General features: G+C 58.1%; 1 protein-coding gene across 1 annotated transcript in view; it reads right to left on the minus strand.

Moving 5' to 3' along the window:
• The window catches only part of CACNB1 (calcium voltage-gated channel auxiliary subunit beta 1), a 21192-nt gene extending 10785 nt beyond the window's left edge, over positions 1 to 10407 (minus strand). The window contains exons 1-11 of the mRNA XM_030888089.2: positions 10354 to 10407; positions 9607 to 9693; positions 6836 to 6955; positions 6132 to 6254; positions 5325 to 5461; positions 5102 to 5178; positions 4552 to 4709; positions 3355 to 3435; positions 2937 to 2995; positions 2672 to 2781; positions 2402 to 2553 (exon numbers count right to left, since the gene is read on the minus strand). Of these exons, the coding sequence (XP_030743949.2) occupies positions 2402 to 2553; positions 2672 to 2781; positions 2937 to 2995; positions 3355 to 3435; positions 4552 to 4709; positions 5102 to 5178; positions 5325 to 5461; positions 6132 to 6254; positions 6836 to 6955; positions 9607 to 9693; positions 10354 to 10407 (1158 nt within the window). The remainder of the gene's footprint in view (positions 1 to 2401; positions 2554 to 2671; positions 2782 to 2936; positions 2996 to 3354; positions 3436 to 4551; positions 4710 to 5101; positions 5179 to 5324; positions 5462 to 6131; positions 6255 to 6835; positions 6956 to 9606; positions 9694 to 10353) is intronic.
• Between the last annotated feature and the right edge of the window lie 1353 nt (positions 10408 to 11760).

The raw sequence follows: 11760 nt of genomic DNA on the forward strand, positions 1-11760 counted from the left end.
ATGATGGCGGCATATGTGCAAAGGTGCTTGACACACTGGAGGAATGTATGGATTGTGCTAAGAGATGTAAGAGCCCCCAATAAAAGTATTAAAAAAAAAACAAAAGATTCCTTAGCTGAATCCTGATCATAAGGCAGAATATGCTGAACAGAATCTGAAATTCTCATAGACCCCAGACTTCTTGCCAGGAAGGTTGGATGAGCCACGGAAAGGACAGATGACTGACATCTTTAGACCTCAAACAAAATAGATCCCCTGGGACAGTGGTCCTCAACCTTCCTCATGCGGCCACTTTTCATACAGGTCCTCATGTGGTGGTGATCCCCAACCGGACCATGATTTTCGTTGCTACTTCATCACTGTCATTTTTGTACAGTTCTGAATCGGGTGATCCCTGTGAAAGGGTCATTCAACCCCCAAAGGGGTCATGACCCACAGGTGGAGAACCACTGTTGGAGAGCCCTCTTAAAACGGAACAATAATTTAACTTAACTAGTCAAAAAGGGCTGCCTTGAGCACCCCGCTCTTCTCAGAACTATCTAGGAGCTCAAACTAACCACAGCAACTTGAAGAGATTAAATAGGAGCCTTAGGGGCAGTGGGTCTCTGAGAGAGGACGCCGCAGAAGAGGAGGGCCGGCAGTGCTGCGTAACACAAAGCATGTCGTCAGTGACGCGTGTAGAAACACTGCGTTGGGGTGTGTCTCGCAGCCCAGCAACAGGAACAAAGTTAGAAGGAAAAGAAATGGTAAAAAACACATTTCATGAAATCAAATTGAACAGGAATTCTTAGACTATTCTTATACTCTCCTGGAAATTTTTAATTATTTCAAATTTTAAAACTTGATTAAAAAAAAGATGCTTAATAGGGTCCAAGAACTTGTCATAGCTAATTCCTTTACTTAATCTCCACAACCCTTCAAGACTGACTGCCCCTCTTTGGCAGACTGGGAAGCTAGCTTCCATGACAAAGCGCTAGGGAGAGGCGGCCGGTGACTGAACCCCGCTGTCTGGCTCCAGAGCCCACACCCGCTCCTCAGAGCTCTATGAAGGGAGAAAACCGAAGCAGCTGTTGCTTTTTTCATTCTAGTTCACAGTTTCCATAGCCAAGGTCTCACTTGGTCCTTGATCCCATCTCAGGAAGTCCTTAAATCCCATCAGCCCCTTTATAGTCATTAGAAACTTAGGAGCCAGAAAGGTTAAGCAGCTCAGCTCAAAGCGAGCAATCAGGGGATGACGATAGGTTGGCATCCTGGGTCAGACCATCCACTTACTGGACTCTCCATCAGCCACCTCCAATCCTCTCGACAATAACACAAGGGAGGGAACGGCAAGCCCCCCTTGTTTGGTTTGTTTTCCGCGAGCAACAATGTTTCATGCTTTGACGAGCACCCTGCCATGACAACACACATGTGTCCAGTTACACAGAACATGCTGCCCTGTGTGCCATGGGAGTCCATCTGAGTCTCCCACTGGCTATTGATATCGTCCACGCAATAAAACAGGTCAAACCATCTCGCTGTCACCAACGGTAATGTGTTGGCATATAGACACGGCGGCCGCGGAGGGGCTCAGCCATGAGAACAATCGTGAGGCCGGCCCAGGGCTGGGCGGTATTACCCTCTGTGGGTCCTAGGGTCCCTATGAGTCAGCACCCGCTGGGCGCTGCCTAAGAACAACCATCGTTCTTTGCAGCTAAAAACCCATCATCCCTTCTCGAGCCTGTGTAACCCGAAGCTCGAAGGAGACCTCTGGGGAGTCCATTTCTCTGCTCTGTTTCATGTAATAATCACCATTTTCGAGTTGGAGGAACAAGCTCGCAGCAGCAGAATGCTCCAAGCACCCAAGTTAAAACCACCAGAGAGCTGGGCCTTGAACCCAAGCTGCCTTCTGTCTCTCCCTCTGTGCTTCTCAAATCCCCGCAAACACCGAGCCAGGAAGGTTAGCAGCACTGCAATCCGACAGAGAAGAAAATCAGCCTTCAGACTGGCTTCCTCTCTATCAAGGCCCCTGTGAGGACAATGCGGCAAAAAGGGCTGAGATCAGAACGGCGCTCAGCTGCCGAGGGGCTGGATGGCACCGGGACCCAAACCCCCGAATTCTCTCCGTTTTCTAGACGAGGGAGCAGAGGTCAACCAGAATGGAGGCAGGAAGCTGGCCAGCACGCTCCTAATGACAATATTAAGAATAGCCCATACGCAGCGGGCTTCCACCGTCCCAGGCCCTGTGCTAACTGCTCTTCGTTCACGTTACCGCTGAGTCTTCGAGACGATGGCACGTGAGGGAGATGAAGTCACTCTGTCAGTAAGCAGTGGAGCTGGGCTTTCACCCCTGGCAGTCCAGCGCCAGAGCAGGCCTTTTACTACGCCGTCCCCACCACGTGAGTGGCGCTCCTGCACTCACCTTGGGAGAGGTGATCTTGATGTAAACAATGATGGGAGCCAGCGAGGTTTTGGAGAGCTGGGCCGGGTGGTTGATGGTGTCCGCATCCAGAGCCACTAACTGAAGGGTCCGGGCCAGCTCAAAGATCCGCTCAATCTCGCTCTGCACCTCGGCTGGGGGGAAGGGGAAAGGTGAGGAGTGGGTCTTCCCCCGGAAGGCAGAGCATGTCTAGAATACCTCCACCTAGCCCAGAGGCTGGGGAGTTGAGGGGATGAGGGGTGGCCTCCTCACCCAGGCTGGAGCGTGTGTTAGAGCGCTCAATGATGATGTGTTTGCTGGGGTTGTTGAGGACTGAGCGCTTGGCCAGGGAAATGTCCGCTGTCACACGTGTGATGGAGATCCTGGGGGGCGGGAGAGGGGAGCCAGGGATCAGGGTGGCTCCAGGCTCCCCTCTGAAGCCTGGAGTCCTAGGATTACCAACCCAGCTCTCCCGCACCTCATACCCAGCAGAGAACCACTGTGGGAGAAGGAAGCCAGCTCCCAAGGAGGGTCTCACCTGCCATCAAACCGATGCTTCAGGAAGTCAAATAAAGCTTTCTGCATCATGTCTGTAACCTGGGGGAGGAAGACAATGTGGGGAGAAGTCAGGCACTTACAGCCACTCAGCAAAGGCAAGGGTGGGAGCTGGTTTCTGCACCCCCACATTTCTTTCTGAATTCCTGGGCTGGATGGGCCTGGAGAGGCAGTGGGGTGCCCTTTGGGTCCAAGGAGCCTCCAAGCGGTTCTCAGATTCCAAAGGTCCATTTGGGTGTTATCTCAGGGAGTCTGGAAGTTCTTTCGGAGGGAACTGGGCCTCTCTGGGTGAATTTCCTAGTAGGTTTGGGCCCCTCTTAGTGGGTTTAGGGGTTTCTCGGAAGATCTGTAGCTTTCTGGGGAGGACCCCTCTGGGACCACTCCCCTCCAGGGGTTCCTACCTCATAGCCCTTGAGCGACGGTCCCACCAGGATGATGGGCCTCATGGAAGGCACCACGTCATAGGGGGGCACATGCTCTGTCTGGGGGGGAAGCAGGAGGGGAACCCCACCGTGGAGGTGGTGTTAGCCCTTTTCCCCCAGCCTCCAGGCTGCCTCATGCATCCTTTCCCACCCCGGTCACAGAACCCAGATGTGAGGGTCGGGGTGGGGAGGGATGGCCAGGGAGAACCCAGGAAAGTCGGGGGTGGAGTGGGTGGGAGGCAGGAGAGGATGGAAGGCAGATACAGGAATGGGTGTTAGAAGCCCACCCCATCCCCAGTTCATTCCCAGGGGGCAAGGAGGGGGACACAGAAAGCCGTAATACTCACAGACTTCTGCTTCTGTTTGGCTGGATCCAGAGTTGCCAAGAGGGAAAGGGGGGCAGGGCAAGGGGGGGCACCCAGGCGGGGACAGAGGGCAAGGCAAGGAGCCAGGGCAAGAAGGGAGAGTGGGCAGGCGAGGAGAGATAACAGAGCATGCGTGTTAGTGACAGACAGAGCCAGGAGGAGACGGGACCCCATGCTAAGGGGGAGCCAGAGGTGGCCCTGACTAGGCCTGGGGGCAGGACTGACTCTCAGTCCAGGGGACACAGGAAGATTTGGAATGCACCCTACTCCGCTTCTGGGTCTTAGAAAAGAGCTGAGAGGGTGATGACCTCTAATTTGGGGCCCACCTCCTGCCCCCAGGGCATGGCAGCCTACCCCCTTTATGGACCCCAGCAATTGTCTTTCTCTGCAGCCAGGAGACCCCCCATGTTCCCACCCAGGCCTACTGGACTCCAAAGAGGGCAAGGAAGGAGCACCCTTTCCATGGCTGGGGAGGAGGGACAAACACTAGGACATCTGATTGGTAGGGAGGGAGCAAGGTAGCTTCCATTATCACCAGGCCCCGCTTCCTCAGGGTGGGGCAGCCCCCCAAGAGAAAGGAGACTGTGATGGATAGCCAGAGCCATCCTTCTCCCTGGGGAGTGGGCTCAGGAGGGGCTGGGTATGGAAAGGGCATGCCCATTCTCTTTGGCATTCTCCCCATCCCCCCAGCCCTCAGCAGGAAGCCCTCATCCCCACAGAATCAGGTGAATGCGTGCCCAGTCCCAGCCCTCCCTCCACCAAAGACCCGGGCCCTGCCTCCCTCCCTCTCTCCAGAGCCCAATGGAATTACCTTCTTAAAGAAGGCGATGCTGCGCTTGCCATGGGGCGGCGGGGTGGTGACACTGCTAACACTAGTCTTGGGGGAGCCACTCTGCTCACCAAGCTCCGCCTCCTCCTCCTCTAACTCTAGGGGGTCTAGTTCAAATGCTAAGTTAGTCATTTCATTACCTGCGCCGCCGCAGAGAGATCAGGAAGGAGGGGAGGAGGAGGCAAGGTGGGGAGAAGGAGTGAGATGGACGCGGAGACACAAGGACAGAACGCAGGAAGGAGGGTGGGGAGAAAAGAGAGAAGAAGAGGTGAATGGAACAGGGCTGGGGAAATGAATGGGGGTGGGGAGTCAGGCAGAGAGATGGAGCTACCAGAGAAAGGGAGAGGAGAGACATGAGGGGACTTCCTGGCCTTTGAGGGGGATGGGGGTGGTGGACCACTGGATGTGTGTGGGGACTCAGGATGGCGGGGAGGGGAGGGCCTCTACTGCAAGGAAAGGAAGGGGCCCTCATATTGGGAGGCCATCCACCCAGGAGCTCCCCTTAGTCCCCTGGGGATGCAGCAGCTCTTACCACTGGCAGGGGGCGTGGGGCGGCGGGTGCCAGTCACCACGTCTCCCAGACTGGAGCTAGAGTTGTCGCCTGATTTGCTGTGTGGGCAGAGAGAGCTGTGAGCAGTAACGGGGTGGGGGGTGGAGGTGGGAGCGTGGTTCTCTCCCGTGGCACCCTCTGTGCTGGTGCCTCCCCAGAGGGAGGGGTGGGTCAGCCTGGGCGCGCCCCGCCCCCAGCCTGGCACCTGGAGCTGAGGCGGTTCTGCCGCAGCTTCTGCTCCTGCAGCAGGCGCAGACTGTCCAGCTTGACGGGGCTGGGGATGAAGCCCACCTCACAGCCCTCCTTCACCAGCCGCCCGATCCACCAGTCGTTGTTGTATTTCTGCAACCCACAGGGGCAGGCGGAGGGTGAGGAAGAGCAGGGGGAACCGCTGGCTATACGCTTGTCCACCCCGCTTCAGGGGGGGACACCATCAGCACATCCTCCCACCACACGGGGGCCCTGACAGCACAATTCTCAGAACCAGCATCCTCTCAGGTCGTGGCCGCCCCTATCCCCGGCACAGCCCTATTCCCAGTGCCTTTCCTCCTGAAGCCTCACCCCAGGGTGCTCGCCGGGAGCACTGTCACTCCCAGGACAGGGTTCAGGATAAGTCCTCCCAATGACCTTGTGACAGGGCCCACCCATTGCCATCGGGTCCACTGACGCAGAGTCCCCCTGGGGGACCGAGTGGAACAGTCCCTGTGGTTGTCATCTTGACAGAGGGAGTGTGCTGCAGCTTTCTCCCCAGAAAGGGCTGGTGGGTTCAACCCACCAACCTGTGGGTTGGCAGCCGAGCACTTAAATCCCGGTGCCACCAGGGCTCCTCTGTGAGCAGGGCATTCCCACCGAGTTGACTGAGGAGAAGTCAAGAGGCTCAGAGAGGTGGAGAGATTTGCCCAAGGTCACACAGCAGACTCAGCCCAGCCTGAGCTCAGGACCTGGCTCACTGGCTGCCTGTACCGGTGCCCATCCCCCTGCCTTCCCTGGGGTTGCCAAGGGCTCTGCCCACCTCCTTGATGTGCAGGAAGTCCTTGGGCTCGAAGGTGATGGCCATTCCGTGCACAGGCACCTCATCACCTGGAGATGGGTTGTAGCCGACATTGGTGCGGACAGCAAAGGCCACCGGCTTGGTCTGGAGGAGGGTACGGGGAGGGTAAGCCAGAGGGTCCACCTTCCGGCCTGGGCTGGGAGGAGGCCGGCCATGGTTGGCTTTGGAAAAGATTCTTTACAGTGTACTCGAGTGGCTTGTGCCGTTTCCTACATGGGCGCGTTAAAATCGCATCATCCACATGGAGAGTCAGGAATGGACTCCTCTGGGGGGTGCAGCTGGAGTAGCGGGAATACTGATGTGGGAGGAGCCCGATGGACAGCAGAGAGAAGTGGTCATGGAAGCAGGTGCCGGGCCTTGTTCCAGCTCCTGCATGCATGATCCCACAGAAGCCTCCTTCTTGCTGTGCTGACGGAGGGGACGGAAGCCCAGAAAGGTCAAAGGACTTGGCTGAGCTAGCACGGCCAAGAGGCAGGGGCTGGGATTCCAGGCCAGGAAGTCCCACTCCAGGAAGAAGTGCCTACTATGTGCTGAACGTAGTATTAGACATCGAGCAGGAGGTACAAGGGGGCAGGTTCAGAAGAAGAGGAGTCTGAGAACCGCGGTGAAGGACGTTGGCACAGCCGCCACTCCACCCACCTCACCCCCGGCTATTCCTGCCCCACCTTGGCTTTCTCGAGCTGGGCCAACGCCTGGCGCTCGGCCTCCTTCCTTAAGGCTTCTCTGTCTTCCTCCAGAGACACATCGGAGTCTGACGGCCGGCTGGTGTAGGACTCCGCGGAGCCCTGAAGGCAGAGAGGGACAGGAAGGGACACTGCTGCATCGCCAAAGCTCAGAGAAAATGGGATTAGACCGTAGGGAGCAGGAGCCGAGGTTTGTAAGCCCCTGGGAGCAGGGTGGCCCTGGGAAGGGTGAGAGCAGCAAGCAGGGGGCTAAGGCAGGTCCAAGGACAGCTGTCTGGGGCCTAGGGAGGGGTGGGAACCTGATAGGGGCACAGAACAGGGAGGAGTGCCAGGGGATGAGTCTGCACTCCCTGCCCCTCCTAGCCTCCCCTAACCCCGGCACTGGCTAAATAGCCTTAGCAGAGGCCCAGGGACTGTAGCCACCAGCTTAGCTCTCTGCACCACTGGACACAGAATCCTACCTCCCCTGCCCGAGCTACCCCAGTCAGAAGTCCAACCCTCAGAGCCTCATAAAACACCAAGGAGTCCCGAAGATCCCCCGGGTGGGGCAGGGACAAGAGACAGAGTAGGAGCAGACAGGGCAGGCCTCTGCCCGAGACAGGGGTGCTGGGTACCAGGCGGCTGGCTCTGGCCACACTGACCGACCCAGAGCCCAGGGAACTGCCTCTGGGATGCACACATACGTGTATGTGTAAGACACAAGTAGCCTGTATGGGCCTCTGGTGTGCATCAACACGTTGAGTCACGTGTGTACTTGAGTGTGTAACCGCACGTGTGTTTAGGAGGGTGTGTTCTACAGAACAGGCAACGCGTGTGGAGGTACACACAAGAGGGGTGCACTTGGTGGCCGTGTCCCTGTGGATGTGGGGCATGTGAGGGCAGGCGCTGAGCGAGCAGGGGATTTGGGTGCGTCGGGGGGGTGGTGGTGGAGGTTGAGGGGGACACGAAGCAGGAGGAAGTGAGGAAAGAGCTGGGCGATAAAGAGAGAGGCGAGGGCTTGTTCCTGAGGACACAAAGGAGTCTCTTGGCCAGGAAGGTCCATTAGCCGAGGGTAGCGGGGATCTAGACAAGAGAGTACAGTCACTCCTTCCCTCAGTAGCCTCTGGCCATTAGCTAGAGCAGCTGCCCCTCCCTGGCCCAGTCCAGCCCGAGGTGGGCAAGTGCTGGGGAGAAGGGTTCGAGGGTGGGGAGGGCGAGCTAAGAGAAGCGGGAACAAAAGACAAGAATCGCATCTACTACTTTCCACCTCCTGACCAGAGCTGGCAGAGCCAGGGAGACAGAGTAGCAGAGGCTGAGAGAGACTGGCCCCAAACACACACACACACACACACACACACACACACACACACACACACAGACTGGGTAGTGAAAGGGTTAGAAAGCAAAGAGACAGGCTGGGCTAAAGGCCCCCTGAGTTTTCCTGAGGGGCTGCTCCCCCCTCCCTCTGCTCCCCTTCCAGCTCACCACCACCAGAGTCCGGCTGGGCGCCTCCATCCCGGCACCCTCTGTGCCTGATCCTGCTGGTCTAGGGGGTGGCCCAAACTGCCCGTCCCCCCAGGGGGCTCAGGTTACAAGCAGAGTTGCTACATGTGCAAACTGCTAGGGTATATTTAGCTCTGAGATGTGGCAACGCGCGCGCACACATACTCGCGCATGCTGCTACCTCCTTGGGTCAGCCCTGGAGAGCCGAGGAAAAGGTTGGAGGCTGGAGTAGGGCAACACAGCAGACTCCCGGGACTGAGGGACCCTGAGGGAACCAAGGTCCTCTTCTCCTAAGAGGGGTGACCTGAAGCACAGCCTTTCTGGGAGCTCTGGCCCTGGCCCTGGGCCAGCCCTGCAACAGGAGGGCAGAGGGAACGATTGAAGAGAGGACTTCCGGTTTGTTCCTGTGCTTGGAACTGCTGGGAGGAAGCTCCTTCCTGACCCTCAGGGGAGCGGGAGGGGACCACCCAAGGGCCCCTCCTGTCCCCTGCCTGCATTTTCCCTGCCCATCTCCTCTGCAACTCAGTCCTTCTTGGCTGATCCCAAGCCCTTCACTCCTTTTTTAGGTACCAGGTTTCCTGGAGATGTTCGGTAGTCATAGCAACCACCTCTCTCTCTCTCTCTCTCACTGCCTCTCCCCAAGCCTAAGGTGGCCGGGGCTTGAGAGGGTGGAGGCAAGGGCAGCAGCTCGCTGGCTGCGAAGAGAGGACCCTCGGATGCTGGTCTCAGCCATCCCCCTCAATAGGGCTTCTGGACGCAAGTCCTCTCACAGTCCAACTCCCTGCAGCCCCGTCCGTCCCCTGCAGACAACCAAAGACCAGCTGTCTCTGGGGGTGTGGAGGGCGTTGCCCCCACTCACACCTAACCAGGGCTCCAGGGACCCAAATGTCCTAGGACCTGCCTCTGCCCCACCCTGTCACAGATTCTGGGGGAGGACGTGGAAGCAGACAGCCGGCAGGGAGAGTGGGTGACAGCCCGAAGCAGGCTAGAAGGAGGCAAACCAGGCTGTCCCTGAATGAGATGACGCAGGCAGGCAGGCAGGCAGGCAGGCAGGGGCTGGCGCCGGGTACTGGGGGAAGGGCAGGGCGGAGGCGGGGACTGAAGGAGTGGGTGCAGCTGACAGCACATTGAGGAGAGGTCACGGGGTGCCGGGTGGTGGGATGGCTCTGGCAGGTATTACCTGACCCGAAGGACCTAGAGGAGGGCTGTTGGAGGAAGCCCAGCCCCGGCTCCCGCTGCTAAGGCCTCCCCCAGCCCCGGCTCCACCTTACCTGGCGAACAAAGCTGTTGGATGTGGTATCTGAGGACGTACTCCCATCAGACCTTTTGAACCGTCCTTTCCTCTTGCTGTATTTTCCCTAGAGCAGCGAGGAAGGGACAAGAGTGGAATCAGGAAGAACCTGCCCCAACCTTTTTGTCCACTGAGCCCCTGGTCTGAACAGCTCCCAGCACCCCCATCTTCTTCCTGCAATGGTATAGTCCAAAGGGAGAGAGGGTCTCCCATTTCGCCCAGAGGGCCCAGACCCTAGCCATAGGGTGGGAGACGGGGCAAGAGAGGCTTAGGGAGCCACACACAGGAGCCCCCCAAACAAGTCAGGAGGAGAGGTGAGGAGAGGCGCTGAGATGCTGGCGGCTCATTAGGCAGCAGAGCTAATTAAGATGCAGAGCTGGCTGCAGAGGCCTGGGGGAAGGGAAGGACTGCCCGCAGTGTTAGCGGGGTAAGGGGTGGAGAAAGCTAGGGAAAGGCCCCTTGGTCTTAGCTGGACTCGGAGCCCTGCTGTGTGTGCCACGGGCACAGTGGGAGACAGAGCCAACCCAGGGCCCCTGCTTGGCTTCATCCCTTCATTTTTCCGCAGAGCGAGGAAGGGAGTGACAGCTGTCAGCCCTTGGGACCCAAAGCCAGGTTTCAGAGGGGGATTAGGGAAGAAAAATCAACATCCAGGCCAAGCCCAACTCCCCAGGTGATCGATGGCCTCCCCTCCGGGGGGCTCTGCGGGACTTCCTTCCACCCACCTCACCATCACATCAACCACACCTCTCCCCAACAGGGGCAGAGTGTGACCAAACGCCATCCCAGCTGCCACTGCCCACATCCTGTCCCCATGGTATCCACTCAGCTACGTCAGTCTGAGTGCCTCCCAGCCCCATCTGAAGCAGAGCCGAGGGCAGGTCTAGTCCCTCGAGTCTCCAGCACACTGGCCAGGGCTCCCGGCTCTAGTGCAGTGGACACCATGCTGAACACCCCTCACGCCGCCTCTAAAGGAAGCTTAAGGCTTCTTCGGGTATTTCTGAGCAATCTGGAAAGGGGGCTTCTTCTTTGTCCTCCCCAATTCACATTTACACATTGGACCCCCGTGGTCAGTCTGGAGGCATGGGGGCTGTGGTTCAGAGCTCATTCCACCCAAGACCCTCCTGGCCTGCCTTCCTGCGAGGGTCCCTTTTCATATGCATCACCGAGGTGAGCCAGGATCAGACTGGGGCTTCTGGACAGGAGAGGGCACCTGGAGACTCTTCAAGGGTCCTCCCCTCCACTCTTCTTTCAAGCCAGAAGTACACCCAAGGTGTAGGTTTGAAGAGCCCTCCATGGAGGCAGATTCTCATTCAAAACACCACAATCCCACCCCAGCTGGGGACAAGGGAGTGGCACTGGAGGGGCAGAGGACAGCTGAAGGGAAGGCCCCAGTCAGCTGCTTCCCAGGCTCCATGGGGCCTGGGGTGGAAGAGAGTGGTATTTTTAGGTCTGACTCGACCCCTCCCTACATACCCATCAACCACATCACAGTATCATGGGACTGACAGTTGTTCCAGGCTGGTCACAGCTAGAGAAGGGTTAACTCTACCCTAGTCTTAGGGTCTTGCTGGAATGGAGATGAATAAATCTCAGAGACATCTCCTGGTAGGACCGCCCAGGCCTTTGTGGTCACCCTTCAGGGCCCTACCACACCAGGAATGTCCCACCCTGGGAGTAGCCCAGAACTTGGGGAAAATTTGTGAGTGGGTTAGGAGGACCGAGACCGACTCCCACCCCCTCAAGTAACACAGCTTCTTCCCCTCCAGGATAGTGAGTTGGCACGCTTCCAACTTTCCAAACTTTGGGAGGCCAACGTGGGCGTGGGGGGCGGAGAGCTGGTGAGACCTATAAGGATGGGACCAGGGGAGTTCCAGAGAGGGGTCTTTCTCCGGGCCTGCCCCTTTCCCCCACCCCAGAGGGCTGGTGTCCATGGCACCGCCCTAAGACCATCATTCGGCCATCGGCCATCTCCCAGTTCCACCCCCGCCCCACCCACCGCCGCCCAAAGGCACCCCCCACACCCGCCCGCGTGTACTGCGTCGCCCCCCTTTTACCTAAGCTTGCTCTCCAGCCTCCCTCAACCTCCCCTTCCCCAGGCCCGGATCCCCCGCCGCCCCTCCCCATCCACTGCCCG

This window comes from Echinops telfairi, unplaced genomic scaffold (assembly GCF_000313985.2).
Source record: "Echinops telfairi isolate 266 unplaced genomic scaffold, ASM31398v2 ScPeMD7_7458;HRSCAF=8496, whole genome shotgun sequence".
NCBI classification, from domain to species: Eukaryota; Metazoa; Chordata; class Mammalia; order Afrosoricida; family Tenrecidae; genus Echinops; species Echinops telfairi.